This window comes from Dipodomys spectabilis, unplaced genomic scaffold, assembly GCF_019054845.1.
Source record: "Dipodomys spectabilis isolate Male_0828 unplaced genomic scaffold, ASM1905484v1 ptg000365l, whole genome shotgun sequence".
NCBI classification, from domain to species: domain Eukaryota; kingdom Metazoa; phylum Chordata; class Mammalia; order Rodentia; family Heteromyidae; genus Dipodomys; species Dipodomys spectabilis.
The window spans coordinates 17,602,472-17,617,644 of record NW_024871042.1 but is presented as its reverse complement, the minus strand read 5'-3'; the positions used below and the strand labels follow the sequence as shown (position 1 = coordinate 17,617,644).

At 35.4% G+C, this 15,173-nt stretch overlaps 2 protein-coding genes across 4 annotated transcripts in view; one reads left to right on the top strand and one right to left on the bottom strand.

Annotated features, from left to right (window-relative positions):
• Window positions 1-8,912, top strand: part of Cmc1 (C-X9-C motif containing 1) — an 80,686-nt gene extending 71,774 nt beyond the window's left edge. For both annotated transcript variants that reach the window (XM_042666571.1, XM_042666570.1), the window contains exons 3-4: window positions 4,550-4,640; window positions 8,655-8,912. In XM_042666571.1, coding sequence (XP_042522505.1) covers window positions 4,550-4,640; window positions 8,655-8,775 — 212 coding nt within the window. In that variant the 3' untranslated portion in view covers window positions 8,776-8,912. The remainder of the gene's footprint in view (window positions 1-4,549; window positions 4,641-8,654) is intronic.
• Window positions 8,913-12,094: 3,182 nt separating this feature from the next.
• Window positions 12,095-15,173, bottom strand: part of Azi2 (5-azacytidine induced 2) — a 28,260-nt gene continuing 25,181 nt past the window's right edge. For both annotated transcript variants that reach the window (XM_042666565.1, XM_042666566.1), the window contains exon 8: window positions 12,095-13,331. In XM_042666565.1, coding sequence (XP_042522499.1) covers window positions 12,928-13,331 — 404 coding nt within the window. In that variant the 3' untranslated portion in view covers window positions 12,095-12,927. The remainder of the gene's footprint in view (window positions 13,332-15,173) is intronic.

The following is a 15,173-nucleotide window of genomic DNA, read 5'->3' as shown; positions in this document are numbered from 1 at the left end:
TTTAAACTTTCAGATATCTTTGAGGGAAATTATTAGCATCTAGACAGTTATACTCAGTTTTATACACAGACACACACAGGCACACACTTGTAAGTATGTATAATTTTTTTCTCCCAACACTGAGAGGTCTCATCTAGTCTATATATTATTAAAACTTCATACAGTTCTGTAACTGGTCGGTGGGTATTTTATACATTATGTTTAAAGTGTATTTCTATCCACATTTATACAACATAGCAGTTGTGCTTAAGATTTTAATTTGTAGATTGATATGTTATGAATTAGCTTGACTTTATCATTTTAAGTTCCCAGTTTTAAACCCAATAAGTGGCAAAACCCCACCAAGTTGGTGATGGTACTCTTGGAAATATTGTGTATAGCTTGTATATTAAAATTCTAAAGTGAATTGCTATCCATCTATCTATATATATATATATATTTGCAATGTGGAAAAATAGGCATTTTCTGATTGCTAAAGGAAATGAAACTACTAGAAAGATATAAAAAGTGTCCTATCTAAAAGTGGTTGTGAAAAATTCATAAAAAATCATATGGATATATACATGAAATGATAGGGATATATCTTTTAGCTAGGTATCTCTGAAGATTGTCTTCTTTCAGTGACTGGGTTTTAACTGGATAACTGTACTTACAATACATTGTACAGAACTCATTAAGTACAGAGAAAAATGTTTCAGTCAGAATTATATATTGGCTGAGTAAGGATGCTTATGATTACTTGGAGTTACTTAAATATTGAGTTATAAAAGTTCCATAAATTGAATTAAAAAAAGAAATGATTACAGTTTCTTATTTGTGTTACTGCTACCTATGTGGAATCTTAAAAAGGTTTTTTATAACATGGTAAGCTGTAAATTATTTACATTGCTAGTACTTAATTACAGGATGAATTTTGTTTACAAATTGAGATGGAAGTTTGTTGATTTTTTTCTATATGTTTTTGATGCAAGTTTTAGTATAGCCGAAGAATTTTTCTTTTTCCTTTTTTCTTTCTTTTTTTTTTTTTCAGGCCCTGGGAGCTGTCCCTAAGTTTTTTCTCTACTACTTGAGTCACAGTTCCACTTGCTGCTTTCCCCCTTTCCTTTTTTCTTGTTTCTTTTATATCTTTTTTTCTTTTCTTTTTAATGATTAGAGACAAAAGTCTCAAGGACTTTTTGGGGGGCTAGCTTTGAATGTGATCCTCAGATCTCTTGAGTAGCTAGGAGTATAGGGTGAGCCACTGGTGCCCAGCCTTGCCTTGCCTTCCTTTACTCTTTTTCCTTTTTCCCCTTCCCCTTCCCCTTTCCCTTTCCCAAACTCCTGCCTCCTCTCCTCTCCACTCCCCTGCTGTACTGGGGTATGAACTCATGGTCTGGCTGAGCTTTTTGTCTCATGGTTGGTACTGTAGCACTTGATCCATAGCTCTAGCCCAACATTTTGATTATTAATTGGAGATAGCTTTTTAGACATTTCTGCCCAGAGTAGCTTTGAACTGAGATCCTCAAACCTCAGCCTCCTGAGTAGCTAGCATTCTGGGCATGAACCACTTGCCTCGGTCACATAGGATATTTTTATCAGTGGCTTGTTATATGTTAGTAGTTCCCTTGAGAGGTATACACAATGAAAATGTGGGAATTACATATTCTTGATATTTTAAAGAATAGTCTTGAGGACACGTTTATCAAGGTTTGTAATTTAACAATCTCTTCATGGGCACTGTTTACTGATGTTTATTTGTATTACTTTGATATATTTAATTGATGGCATTTTGCTTTCATAATCCTTAATGATTAAATTTATTGATAGAATCAGGTATATATATTTTAAAAAATTGTGCCAGTCATGGGACTTGAACTTTGGGCTTGGGCACTGTCCCTGAGCTTTTGTGCTCAAGCACTAGCACTCTACCACTTAAACCATATTTCTACTTCCGGTTTTTTGCTGGTTAATTGAAGATAAAAGTGTTAGAGACTTTTCTGCCTGGGCTGATACATAACTAGGTTTCTCAGATTGCAGCCTTCTAAGTAATTAGGATTACAGGCACACCCGGGAGATATATACATTTTTTAAAATAAAATGGAAAAATGGAAGCAATTTACACTTTTTTTTTTTTTGTCGGTCGTGGGGCTTGAACTCTGGGCCTGGGCGCTATCCCTCAACTCTTCAGCTCAAGGCGAGCGCTCTACCACTTGCGCTACAGCGCCACTTCCAAATGGAAGCAATTTAAAGATCTGTTTCAGAATATCATTTTAGAAATCATTTGTAATATTATCAATATTACTATTATATAGATACATGCTAATGTACAATAAAAGAAAGTCCCACATTAAAATCTTTAGGCCAGTCACAGTCATTACTTCTGAAGAGACTTGGACAAGTGAAAATATATAGAGACCAGCCCTTTAGTGTGATCAGAACACATAACTTCTGTTTTCCATCAGTTTTCTGATATAAGACGTTTTAATAAGTTAATCTTAAATGCAATGCAGTGCCAAAGCATTCTTTGTTGAACTTCTCAGCTAAGTAAATGCATAAAATATACTTTTGATAACTTATTTATTGCATTTGTATTTTCAAGAAAATACTGTAGATTAGTCAGCTATCATATTTTCATTAGGCAAAATTTATAATGCCATTTTTCTATATTGTAAACAATATTTTAGTGAAATAGTTTGGTATAGGGGTAATAAGGTGGTAATAGCAGTAAGACAGCTGGTTGCCACTGAACTCGGCAAATGTGTTAAAAAACAACAAAAAACCCCTTTAGCCAGTTGAATCAATTCTGGATTAATTTTATATATACATTATCTTCAAGGATCACTCATGTCCTAATTATTTATATGAGATCATGAACTTTTAATATCTTAACATGATGCTGTAAGTACAAAACTAACTTGTACAACTAATTATTAATGGGTTTAGAGATGGCTCTCTAAGTCTGCTTTGTGTTTTAAGTTGTAGGGAGACCTTACTCAAAAGACACAGAATTTCCTTCAGTTTTGCTTGGCCCAGGTCAAGTCAACTTGACTTTTCTGCACAAAGCACAGAAATATTTGTAGTTGGAACAAAGAAGGTATCTGATGAGGTTCAGGGTTAACAGACTGATTTGGGAAGGAGAGAAATTAACGATGGGAGTGCTCACAACTAGTGAACAAGAGTTACTGGGAACCAATCGGTGTCCTTGTTCTTATCCTACTGATTCTATTTGGTGTAAGCCATGATGCTGCAGAAGCTACAAATATATGTGTAATAGGACACTTGTACTTGGGAAAGCCACACTAATGAGTTTTCATAACTTTTTTGTTTTTTGGTCATGTGGGATGAATCTGTGGTTTGGTGCTTAATAATGAGACGTACCCTCAGTCCTTATATTTTTTAGATGAATCTGATTGTTGCAGTGGCTTTGAAATTGTGATATCTTAAAAAAAACATTTCTTAATCAGTTTTGCTTGATGTGGTGTAAAATTACTTGTGGTATATTTCATAGGTATTCTGTACTCTTTTATAGGCATACCTGCATCTTCATGGAGATTTCTGAAGTTGCTTCTTATTTTAAGCTACTTATATAAATAACTTAAATTTAATAGTAAATGGAAGGATAATACATAAGAAAAGGATCTTGATTTTTTTTTATTTATTTATTTTTTCATGGAAGGAGCTAAAGACATTGAGGAGACATTGCTTTTCCTAATGCTTCTTTGGAAGGCTATTTGATACCGTGTTTTAAGGTCTGAGATGCAAGTGGCCAGCTAGTTGATAGATTAGAGAGAGCAGCTCTGGAGCCAGAGTAGCTAGTGGTCAAAAGGAGGGTCCAGAATAGGATAGCCAGAATAGGAGGATAGCCTCAAAAGGTATAGAGGAAGCACATTGTCGGTGGAATGGCTAAGGTAGCGCTGAATCCAACCCAAACACAAGGCAGAGTGCTAGGTGACAAAACTGTAGGCAGACCTTTCTCTGTCTGTAGTCCTGAAAAGGCAGATACAGGGGCTAGGGTAGTTTAAAAGGTAAGCTACTAGAATGGAAAGTAACAGAAAACCATTTGAAATTTGTGGGGTGTACCTAAACTTGACTTGCGAACTAAATGGGTATCCTCTTGCCAGAAAGTAAAAAAATCCCCTTAGCTAAAACCATTGCATGGTTCTCTAAAAAACAAAAAGTGGCAGAGGCTATATGCCTCATGTGGAGAAGATGCACCCAGATGGACACTAGATACTCATGTCTAGAAACAGTTTTGATTGTTCTTATTTCTCCTAGAATACAAACTATCTACCAGAATGCTGCTCAGCCTTGGCATTGCCTTTCTTCAGGAAACCTCCTTATTTTTATGTCAGCAGTCCTGCCCTCCCACCTTTTCAAGTCTTCTTTATTTCTACAGAGTTAATGGTGTTCTTATTCTGCTTTTACTAATATGCATGCTTTTTGTTGAACGTGCATTGTGTGTGAAGAGCTCTCTAGATAGTTCATGTTAAGTGAATGTTTTAGAGCTATTAAACATTGAGTTCATAAAATTACAAGCTATCTTTCCCTTTCAACTTTTTTTAAATTTCAGATTTTACAAAATGTTGCAAGGACACTGGAATTCTTATGGTAGTCAAATGCCGAAAAGAAAATTCTGCATTGAAAGAATGTCTTACTACTTAGTAAGTACTTAACTGAATCTTTATGATTGTGCGTGTTTGTGTATAGTAAGAGTATGTTACTAGCTCATTCTGTATATGTAATATATTCTGTACTTCCTTAACTAGGTTCTTCATGTTTTCGTATGCATCTAAAACTTGTATATGTTAAAGATCATTCAGAAACAAAAGTGATTTTTTAAGTAATGTTTATCAGCGTTGATGAAAAATGTGAAGTCAACAAAGTAGGACTTTTCACATGAAAATCTCTTCATGAAGAGATTGATTTATAAAATATATACTAATTTTATTTCTTGTAATTTAAAGGAACTGAATTAGAATGTCTTTTTTTTTTTAAATTTTGATCATGGGGCTTGCACTCTGGGCTTGGGTATTGTCCCTGAGCTCTTTTGCTTTAGGCTAGTGCTCTCTCCATTTTGGGTTTTCTGGTGGTTAATTGTGGGGATAAGAGTCTCATGGACTTTCCTACCCTCATTGGCTTTGAACCATGACCCTCAGACCTTAGCCTACTGAATAGCTAGGATTATAAGCTAGTTGCTAGTAGCTAGGATTAAAGCACCTGGCTTAGAATATTTTTTTTTAGTGTGTGTGTGTGTGCGCGCGCGCGTGTGCGCGTGTGCATGCACCAATATACTGGGGCTTGCACTCAGAACATGGGTGCTATCTCTTGGCTTTTCTGCTCAAGGTTGGCGCTCTATCATTTCAATTGCAGCTTGCCTTCTGATTTTTCAGTGGCTATTGGAAACAAATCTCCAGGCTTTCCTGCCTGGGATGGCTTTGAACCTCTGTAGCTGAGGAACATGATTGATTATAGGCATAACCAACTGTGCCTGGCAGAATTAGAATTTAAGAACTTTTCTAGTCTTACGATTTGTTGTATTTAACTCCTAGGAAAGGTGTAGCAAATAATTTGAAAGTTGTAAAATACTCATGTAATATATTCAAATTGAAGCCAGGTGCTGGTGGCTCACACCTGTAATCCTAGCTACTCAAGAGGATGAGGTCGGAAGATTGTGGTTCAAAGCCAGCCCAGGCAGGAAAGTCTGTGAGATTCTTATCTCCAATTAACCACCAGAAAACTGGAAGTGACACTGTGGCTGAAGTGGTAAAGAGCTTTGAGTTGAAGAGCTCAGGGCCAGCACCCAGGCCCCATATATGTATATACATATATATATATATATATATATATATATGTATATACAAATTGATTTTTGAAGTTAAAATCAAATTTGTTAAAATAAGCGTTCTACCACTTGAGCCACAGCACCACTTCTGACTTTTTCTGAGTAGTTTATTGGAGGTAAGAAGTAGTGTACAATCACTCAGCAAACATGGCAACCCTTTCTATCGCTCATCACTATATCGCTCTATAATACAAGATGGTGATGGCTGCCTCCCTTCCTAGTCATTTTGATAGGCCTTAGACTGGGAATGGAAAATGTTGATACAGTACAGCTTTCACTAGTACACAAGCCCAGCATTTTCTGGGGAAATGGAAATTAAGGAACTGCCTCCATCATAAATGCGTCCAGTTTGCCGGAAGGGAGTATTTCTCCAACCCTCCAGCCTCTCACATCTCTTCTCCTAGTCTTTTGAGCTAGAACTGCCTCTTTTCCCCTCATAGTATGGAGCAGGCTCACAATCCTGCTGTAACTTTGTAGGATAACTGAGATAAACCACTGAGTCACTCCTCCCTCACATTTCAGTGGTATATATATCCCTGCACAAGAAGTGCTGGGTCTTCTATACCCTGTCTTTGAAAGTGCATGTCTCTCTCTGAGGCAGGGCACATATCACTCTGAGATAACCGAGGAGTAGACAGACCCAAACAAGGAACATGACATCTGTACCTAAACGTCGTTCCCTTCCACTTCGCAGGACTGAAAAAAAGTGCCTGGAAAACCAGTCACACAATTAATTTAATTCAAGATGTGTTCTATTTAATGGGCATTTTTATTAGGAACTATTTCTGTTGCTGTAAAATCTCCACTAATTTCTGGGTAACTATATTTACATGGAAATGGTCAAAAGCTATTGCTGGGGATTGGTGGCTCGTGCCTTCTAGCTAATCAGGAGGCTGAAATCTGAGAACTGTGGTTCAAAGCCAGCCTGGCAGACAAGTCTGAGAGACTCTCTATCTCCACTAACCATCAAAAAGCCAGAAGTGGAAGTGTGGCTCAAATGGTATAAAGCTAAGCAAGAGTATGAGGTCCTGAGGTTAAGCCTCAGTACCGGTATAAAAAGGAAAGGAAAAAGAAAAGGAAAAGGAAGGGAGGGGAGGGGAGGGGAGGGGAAGGAAGGGAAAGGAGGGGAGGGGAGGGGAGGGAGGGAAGGGAAGGGAAGAGAAGGGGAAAAGGAAGGGAAGGGAAAGGGAAGGAGAAAGAAAAGGGGGGAGGGAAGAAGGAAAAAGGGGGAGGAAGGAAAGAAAGAAATATAAAAAGAAAGAAAAGGTGAAAGACAATGGAGAAAGTAGAGGTTAGGGGCAATTTTGCTTTTTTAGGAAAAAAAGCTACTGAAAAGGCTTTTCACACTGTTTACTGATTAGTGCTACAGGATTTGGGTCAGGTAAACTCAGAATGGTGATTTCTGTTTGTTTCCGTTGACATTAAAGAGAAATTTAAACTTTTGTGTCCAAAATTTGTTTATATATTGATAGTTTTTTTTTAATCACTGATTCAGTCTTGAAAATAACATGCTCTTAGTTCAACTTAGTGTCCCTTCCTGCAGCGAGGGAAGGGCAGAGGGGACCGAGAGGGCAGCCCTGGCTCTGCTTCTGGGTCAGAAGAGCTCAGCTTTAGCCTTGCGACCTAGGATAGGTTTCTTACAAAAAAAAGAGAATTCTTTCTGGAGTGATTGGAGCTACTGTGTATGTAAACACATTTACCTTGATGCCTAAAGCAGAGTAGGCTGGCTCTTTTTTGAAATGCACTAATTAGATCTATATTTTATCTTCAAATAAGAAAATGTTCTGCTTTGCTTTACTTTCCAACAATTGAACATTACCACACTTCCTCTTCACTTGATTGTAACATTTTGACATGTTAATAATTTGTACTCCTTTATTTCTATCATTTCCATGTACTGTGATCTCATTTCTGAATGAAAACTGCGGATTCTAAAGGCTTTCTCTAATGGGCTCAAAGTCCACTTCTGATTTCCCTGATGATGCTTTCCCATTTCCCATTTACTTCTCCATAGATTTTCATACTTTTTTCTGGTACCAAACTGAATTTGGCAGCTTTTTGCTCCTCTCATATGGTTGTCCAAAATCTGCTGTCCTATCTCCTAACTATAATTGGTGATTTCCTAAATTTCAACAAATATTTTTCCCTTTCATTTCTGTTACCTCCTCCTATGGCCTAAGCATCATGTCTTGTATGGATTATTTAGTAGTTTATTGAACATCCTGTTTCTAACCTTGCTGCTCCTTTAGCCTACCTCCACATGCTATTAAGACAAAAGTGATCTTAAATTTGCTGTTAATCATGCTGCCACCTTAGTACAGCATGAAATGGAATACTGTATGCACTTCACACCTCAGATCCTTCCTGTTCTGTGCACCATCCTCTGTATAGTGGTACAGTTCTTCATGAATGTTTTTCCTTTTATGTGAATTTCTGTTAGTGAAAAGTACATCTCAGCTTTTTCTCCTATTTCTCCCTTGTGTTTTCATGATGCATGGGGCCCCATAGTATGCCAAGAATACTTTCAATGTAGAATATCTTTACTTGCCTGATATATTAGTATGGCCTCCTTAAGGAAAGGTGCTGTGTTTCTCACTGTTCTAGCCCAGGATGGTGGTGTTTGTATATGGACATTGATTAGATAGGTAGAATTTGCATCTGTTACAAATAAGGCTTAAAAAGCCTATAGGCCTTTATTGTTTATACTAGTTTGATACTGTCTACAATCTAATATTGATGATTAAATCTGATGGACTAGATGTCTGACTAGTGTTAAAACTTATGTTGTTTACAACGGTGATTAACCTTTAAAGATTTTCATTTCCTTCTTTAGCTATAGTGATCCAGCCTTTTATGAAGAATGCAAAATGGAGTATCTGAAGGAAAGGGAAGAATACAGAAATACCGGTATTCCTACCAAGAAAAGGCTGCAGAAGCTTCCCACAAGCATGTAGACAAATTGTTCAGTGAATTAGCAACACATATTTATGGAGATGATTTATAAGTCATACGAAATAATGAACTTCAGAATTTGCTTGCTTTGTTCTAATTATGGAAATATTTTTATATGAAATAAAGACTTTAATTCAGAGTTTTGGTTTATTAAATACGGCATAAGAATAAGTACAGATGGTCTTCCTGGCATTCTGGATTTTTCACATATTTTCCTACAAGGAATGATTTTCAGGGTTCCATACAGATACTACCATCTTCCAATATATCAGCTATTCATGGGGAATCAAAAGTATTAAAGGTAGTAAAAGTAGTAGAAAACAACCTTCAAAGGTATTAGTGATTAGGCAGCATAGCAAGATGCCTATGAGCCAGAATCTTTCCCAGTTCTGCCACATGAATTAAGTGTGGAATAAAGTTATGAGGATTTACTTGATATTGCAAGTATATATATAGATAAAGATAGATACTATATATAGTATGTATACTATATATAGTATATCTAGTATACTATAAATAGTATACTATATAGTATATATACTATAGTATGTATATACTATATGTAGTACATATACTATATATATCTATATAGTATATATATATATATATACTATACTATATACTACATAATTTATATATGTAATATATATAGTGTGTGTGTATATATATGTATATAGAATATACAGGACAGAGCTTCAGACATAGTACACACTCTTTATATGACATTTATTAATAATAGTAAAAGCTTAATTGGAAACCTAAGTACTCAAAAAAGGTTTTTGTTGGGCTAGGAAGGTGGCTCAGTGGTAGAGCCCTTGCCTTGCATGCCTGAGGCAGCACCAAATAAGCAAAAAGAAAAAAAGCCGGAAGTGGCGCTGTGGCTCAAGTGGTAGAGCGCTAGCCTTGAGCTGAAGAGCTGAGGGACAGCACCCAGGCCCAGAGTTCATCCCCCACCACTGGATCAAAAAAAAAAAAAAATGTTTCTGTTTACTTATTTTAATCTTCAGTGATACTGGAGATTGAACTTGGGCAACTACCACTTGAACAGCAACCCTATTAGCCCTAAATAAGTACTGCCACCTTTGATGGAAATTTTATCTTTCATTTAAAAAAGTTCTTTTAGGTCTGATGGTGTGGCTCACATGGTAGAGCACCTGCCTTGCAAACATGAAGCCCTGAGTCAATTCTTAGAACTACCAACAAGTTTTTTGTATAAATGTGAACTAGCATTTTGTAATATAGTGCCCAATGCAATAACTTGGGTCCAGTCTGAGCTTTTATATTGTTCTTTTTTCCATAAGCTATTAGCTCTTAAACATCTATAACTAGTTTAACGTTAGTAAACTATGTATATTTTCACATAGTCCTTAAAACCATGAAGTATTACCAACTCAGGTATTTATTTTTGGCCTTGATATTATAAAGAACTTGAAAGAAATTGGAACCCAAAGAAGCAGTATAAGCAATAGATGGTCAAGTTCCATACTTTGTGTATATTCAGATGTTTTACTATCATTAGAAATATAAGAAACCATGTTTTCCACAGGCACACACCAAAAGGATTACCAGCAGATAAAAGCAAAGCAAAAGCAGATTGCACAACACAAGGGAGAACATGTGTTCCTCCATTGTCCCACTGATACTAGCATTTCCTAAGACAGAGTTGTTTCTTTCCTCTTTTCTTAGTGGTACTGAGGATTGTTATCAATGTCTCACAGTGGTTTGGCTGGCTTGCTCTGTTGGTACTCTATCACTTGAGCCATGCCTCCAGCCCTAATTTTGCTGGTTATTTTGGAGATATATAGTCTGGTAAATTTTTCTGCCCAGACTGGCTTTAACCAAAACACTGTCCTTCAGGTTACCGGGAGGATACAGGCATAAGCCATTCTGACACCAAACAGTTGTCATTTTTAATGACTCAAACTAGGAAAATTCAAGGAAGCTAGTGAAATATAAAATCTGTGACTGTTTTAATTCACAGTGTTCAACTTCAGTTATGTACAAAATATACTTAACAAGACTTACCTTTTTTAGAGTAGTTTTTCTGTAGCTCGTCCTGTCCCTTGATTCAGGTTAGCCCTGTTAAATCTGAATTTCCCCCTATTTATGTTGTTTTTGTTTCACATGAAGAATGCCATTGCACTTTGGAAGCAACTCATTAAAGTAATCTCCTTTTAGACATGTGTTACCTCAGGCTTGGGATCAAGAGGAAGGTGACTAATTTTTGCTATGTGTTTTTTCATATTGCTGAATTGGATTATCTTACAAAAAGTGATCTCAAGATTAAAGAAATTTCCAAGGGACACTGTGGAATAAGTTGCAACTAGTATGAAAAAGATCAGCATTGAATTTCCAATTTTAAATAAGTAGGATTGATTCTGAATCTTTATGAGAACAGAAATTCTTGTTATACAGATATATAAAAATTCTGGTTAGATAAACTTTGAGTTAATCTAACTATGGAATCTTATGTATCATTTAACATTTTATAAGCTGTCAAGAACATTATTTACTGATCTTTGATAAGTATACCCTGTTGTTCAGAGGGAATTTGCTCCCTCTAAACAATAATAAGACAGATGTTTTCTCATATTAGTCTTAATATCCCAATTTGGATTATACAGGCCATGACAATATTTTACAACCACTTCTATTTCAGAGAAAAATAATTAGTTTCTTAGTACTGTTTAAAACATTAAGCTAGTCCATAAAACTTAATTTATAAAGGAATATTTCCAATGTTGGTGTTTAAAAAGGCAAACCAACAACTAGCTACATTAGAGATTAGAGATAATGCTCAGCCTATGCAGCAACATGAGAAATAGTTTTTGCTGCTTTATTACACAGGTGGTTGCTTCCTTCAGCTAACACACAGAGTCTGTTACTTATTTTATGCATATTAGGTTTTGTTCCATTACTTGGCAGTAGATTGTACTCCCTAGAGTCAGAGTAAGTTCCAGCATCTGATATCAATTCAATCAATCACAGACAAGTGAAGGTAACAGACAACAATATCTGGTAACTGAACATTGTCTATGTATACTATCTATTCAGTAATACAATAAATCTGAGATATTCGAGTCGAAGCTATATGAAACTGCCTATAAAAATGGATTGAGTTCTTCTATATTAAACACTATATTCCAGGAATATCCCAGGTGTGTGAATCAAATAATTATTACCGATATTCTTAATTCTTCTACCCTGAAGGAATTTACAAAAGTTTCCATTTGAAGCCATCCTTTGTTGTTTCCTTATTTACAAATGAATGAATTTTGGGACATTTCATGAGCCTAACAATATCAATACAGTACAAAAATGTAGTTTTACAAGGAAACTTTAATTATTAAAAATAGCTTTCTCAAATACTACATTCAAACAAAGCAACCTATTATCTGTTCTACATAACAAGCAGCTATATTCTCTTTATGGAAAATTATTCAGTTGCATTTATTCATTATGGACTACTGAAAGGACAGACTATACTAATATACTACTAATTGAGTGTTGGGTTATGTATTAGTTTTCCACATGTCAGATTATTTCATCTTTTTAATTTAGGACTTGAATGAACTGGGACAAAGTTGGCTTCAATGGTTATTTCAAATTTTATGAGTACAAATTGTAATTCTAAAATTTTATCTGCTTTGTGACTAAAAATGATTTGAAACAATAGCGGATAGAATATCCTATTTTATCCACTATACTTCTTTATGTATTATCGACAACAGAAATAGAACCTATTCACAGTACCATCTGCTTCTTTATGCGTTTTCATCCAGCATGCAGTTTTTCTTCTAAAAGGCTTCATTTTATTTTAGTATTTAGTATTTCACATACTTCATAAAACTGTCTAGAAATTTGTATTTCCCATTTTTATCTGAGAAGCAAAATTTCAGAATTTTATTAAAGGCAGAAGTGTCTTTGAAACACCTCAGGTTTATTAGTTTATGCAATATCATACTTTGATTTTTTGAACATGGAGCTAGAGGGTGCTCTATCATAAAGGAAAATCAGCTACATATTATACAGTATGTCCAAATATACATATTGAAGAACTCTGCAAAATTTAAGTCAAAATCCATTTTGTCAAATAATCTCTTAAAAGAACCACTGGAAGAGGTTTTGTGATCAAATTATGAATCTCTTCAGCATTAATTCTTATAAAGGCAGTTTTGGTTATGTTGATCCAGGTAATGCAATGGTGGAAGGTTGGGTAGAAGCAAAGTTTTATTTTTTGTGTCCCCAAATGTTGTCTCACTTGATTTAGGTGGGCTTGGGAAAACCCAAGAATTATCTTCTAGAGAATTTCTGCCGTAAGAGTTGTGCTCCTGAAATTCTGTGCCATCATTAGGAATGGATCTCTCATTATCTGTCCATGATTGGAGAAATGCTTTCTCTGATAAGACTTTTATATCTCCTGGTGAAGGGGATGATACAATAGATTTGCCATTTGGTGAGAGAGGGGGATGACTTTTGTATGTTGCAGTGAAATTCGTCATGAATAATTTAGTGCTGTCTTTCCCAAAGTCTTCAGCACATCCTACTGGAGCACAAGCTAAACCACAGAAAGAAAAGAGAGGCTAATGTCAGTTTTCATAGCACTGATCATAAAATATGACAGCATTCCACTGATTTGAACTCTGGAACTGATAATTAACCTTTCCAAATCAGTATGTTCAATGGGGCACTGCGGCTTATGACAAGTAACGGATGATCTGAGTTCTATGTCAGCTATTTACTAACACTGAATTAAGCTCAGTCTCTCGGAGTGTTAGCCTATTCTATGTCATAAAACTGTTAAAAGATGAAGAATCACATATTTTAAAAAGCTACAAGCCAATAAACTACCAGATCTTGTTCTTGGCCCTAGATTATAGGTGGCTTATGGAAGCTTACAGATCACTTATATGTGAATGGGGATAGAGAAAGTTAAGATTTTAGCATATTTTCATTAAAAATACTATTTTTAAAAATTCAAACCATCTATAAGAGGTTCTACAAAAGTAAAGCTTTTCAGAAACAATTATGTTTGAGTCAACATTCAAAGGCTTTTATGGGTAAGAGCTTAAGTATAAGTTGTAAATTTTATTTCTAATAAAATACCTAGAAGCAAATGTAAATTCTGTTGTGGTCACTATATAGGTCAAACAAAAAGTGGTAAAGTGTTTATCATAAAGTGCTTCACCAGTGGCTTAGAATAAAGACTGCCTGCTGTAAAGCTGCTGTTCCTTTAGCTGCAGCCAGCACTCTGGTAATATGGGTGTGTCTCCTTTGCACTTCTCACTCAACCTACCATGAAAGAAAGGGAAATTTTATTGTTAGTCCAAGGATGGGTAAATATAAGTAAGGCTTGATTGTAGAATTTTAGAAGAAAGGAAGTAGAACTATAAAATAGTGTGATTTTATTTTGTTTGCTTGTTTCCTTGGGAGAGTCCATAAGAGTGGGGAGAACTGGATGTAATAATGATTAGCCTCTGGTCCGGACAAAAGTAATTTATAGGTCAGGGAAACAGTGATCTATTCAAAACAAGGAGTCCTAGTAAGAAGTAAATTTGTACTTGCCACTATCAAAGGAAATGTTCTGCTAGATTTATCATCCAAAGCATCCTAAGATGTATTAACCAGCTAAAAAGGAACATAAGGTGAACCACTTGTTTAAAGAACTTTTCTTCTTTTCCTTTTATTCCAAAATAGCTTAGCTATCCCTTCATCTCTACCACACACACACACACACAATTTTATTTCCCTTTCACTATGACCTCTGGAAAACTCAAGGACAAAGTGCACTGTAAGTTAAGCTATGCTTGCTAAATACAATGTTCCTTTGCCTGACTCAGACATAACCAACTTTCCAGAAAACTGAAAGGAATTCTGAATTCAAATTTCCTGCCTAATGTGCAAGTTTCTATAAATATTCCTGAGAAGGGCTATTTATAAAACGATTCTCTGGTGCTCTCTTTAGAATGATATGAAGTGCTAGTAACAATTACTTTTATTTTTAAGTCATTTCATTTTATTTAATTCTTCAGTAAATGGTAGGACATTCAAACTTAATGGTATACAGATTTTAGAAATAAACCTATTATGTAATACTAAATACAAACGCCCTAATTATTCTCCAAAAATAGTTTTGCCAAGTAGCCAATAAAAAAAACACAAAATACAAAAAGTTTAGTCAGTCAAGCAGTAAAATATAAAGTCAAGGCACTAAAAATTTTTGTTTGGTTGTAAGAAGGGGAATGCAGCTTGCCTATCTTCTAAATCAGCTATCTTTTTATGAAAAAAGTTTACAAAAATTCAAACAACTAAATGAATCAAAGTTGTTGTTTTGAAAACAACTTGAAAAGCTAGGTCTTGGGTATATTCTATAGCACTGAAATAAAACAATGCTTTTGGC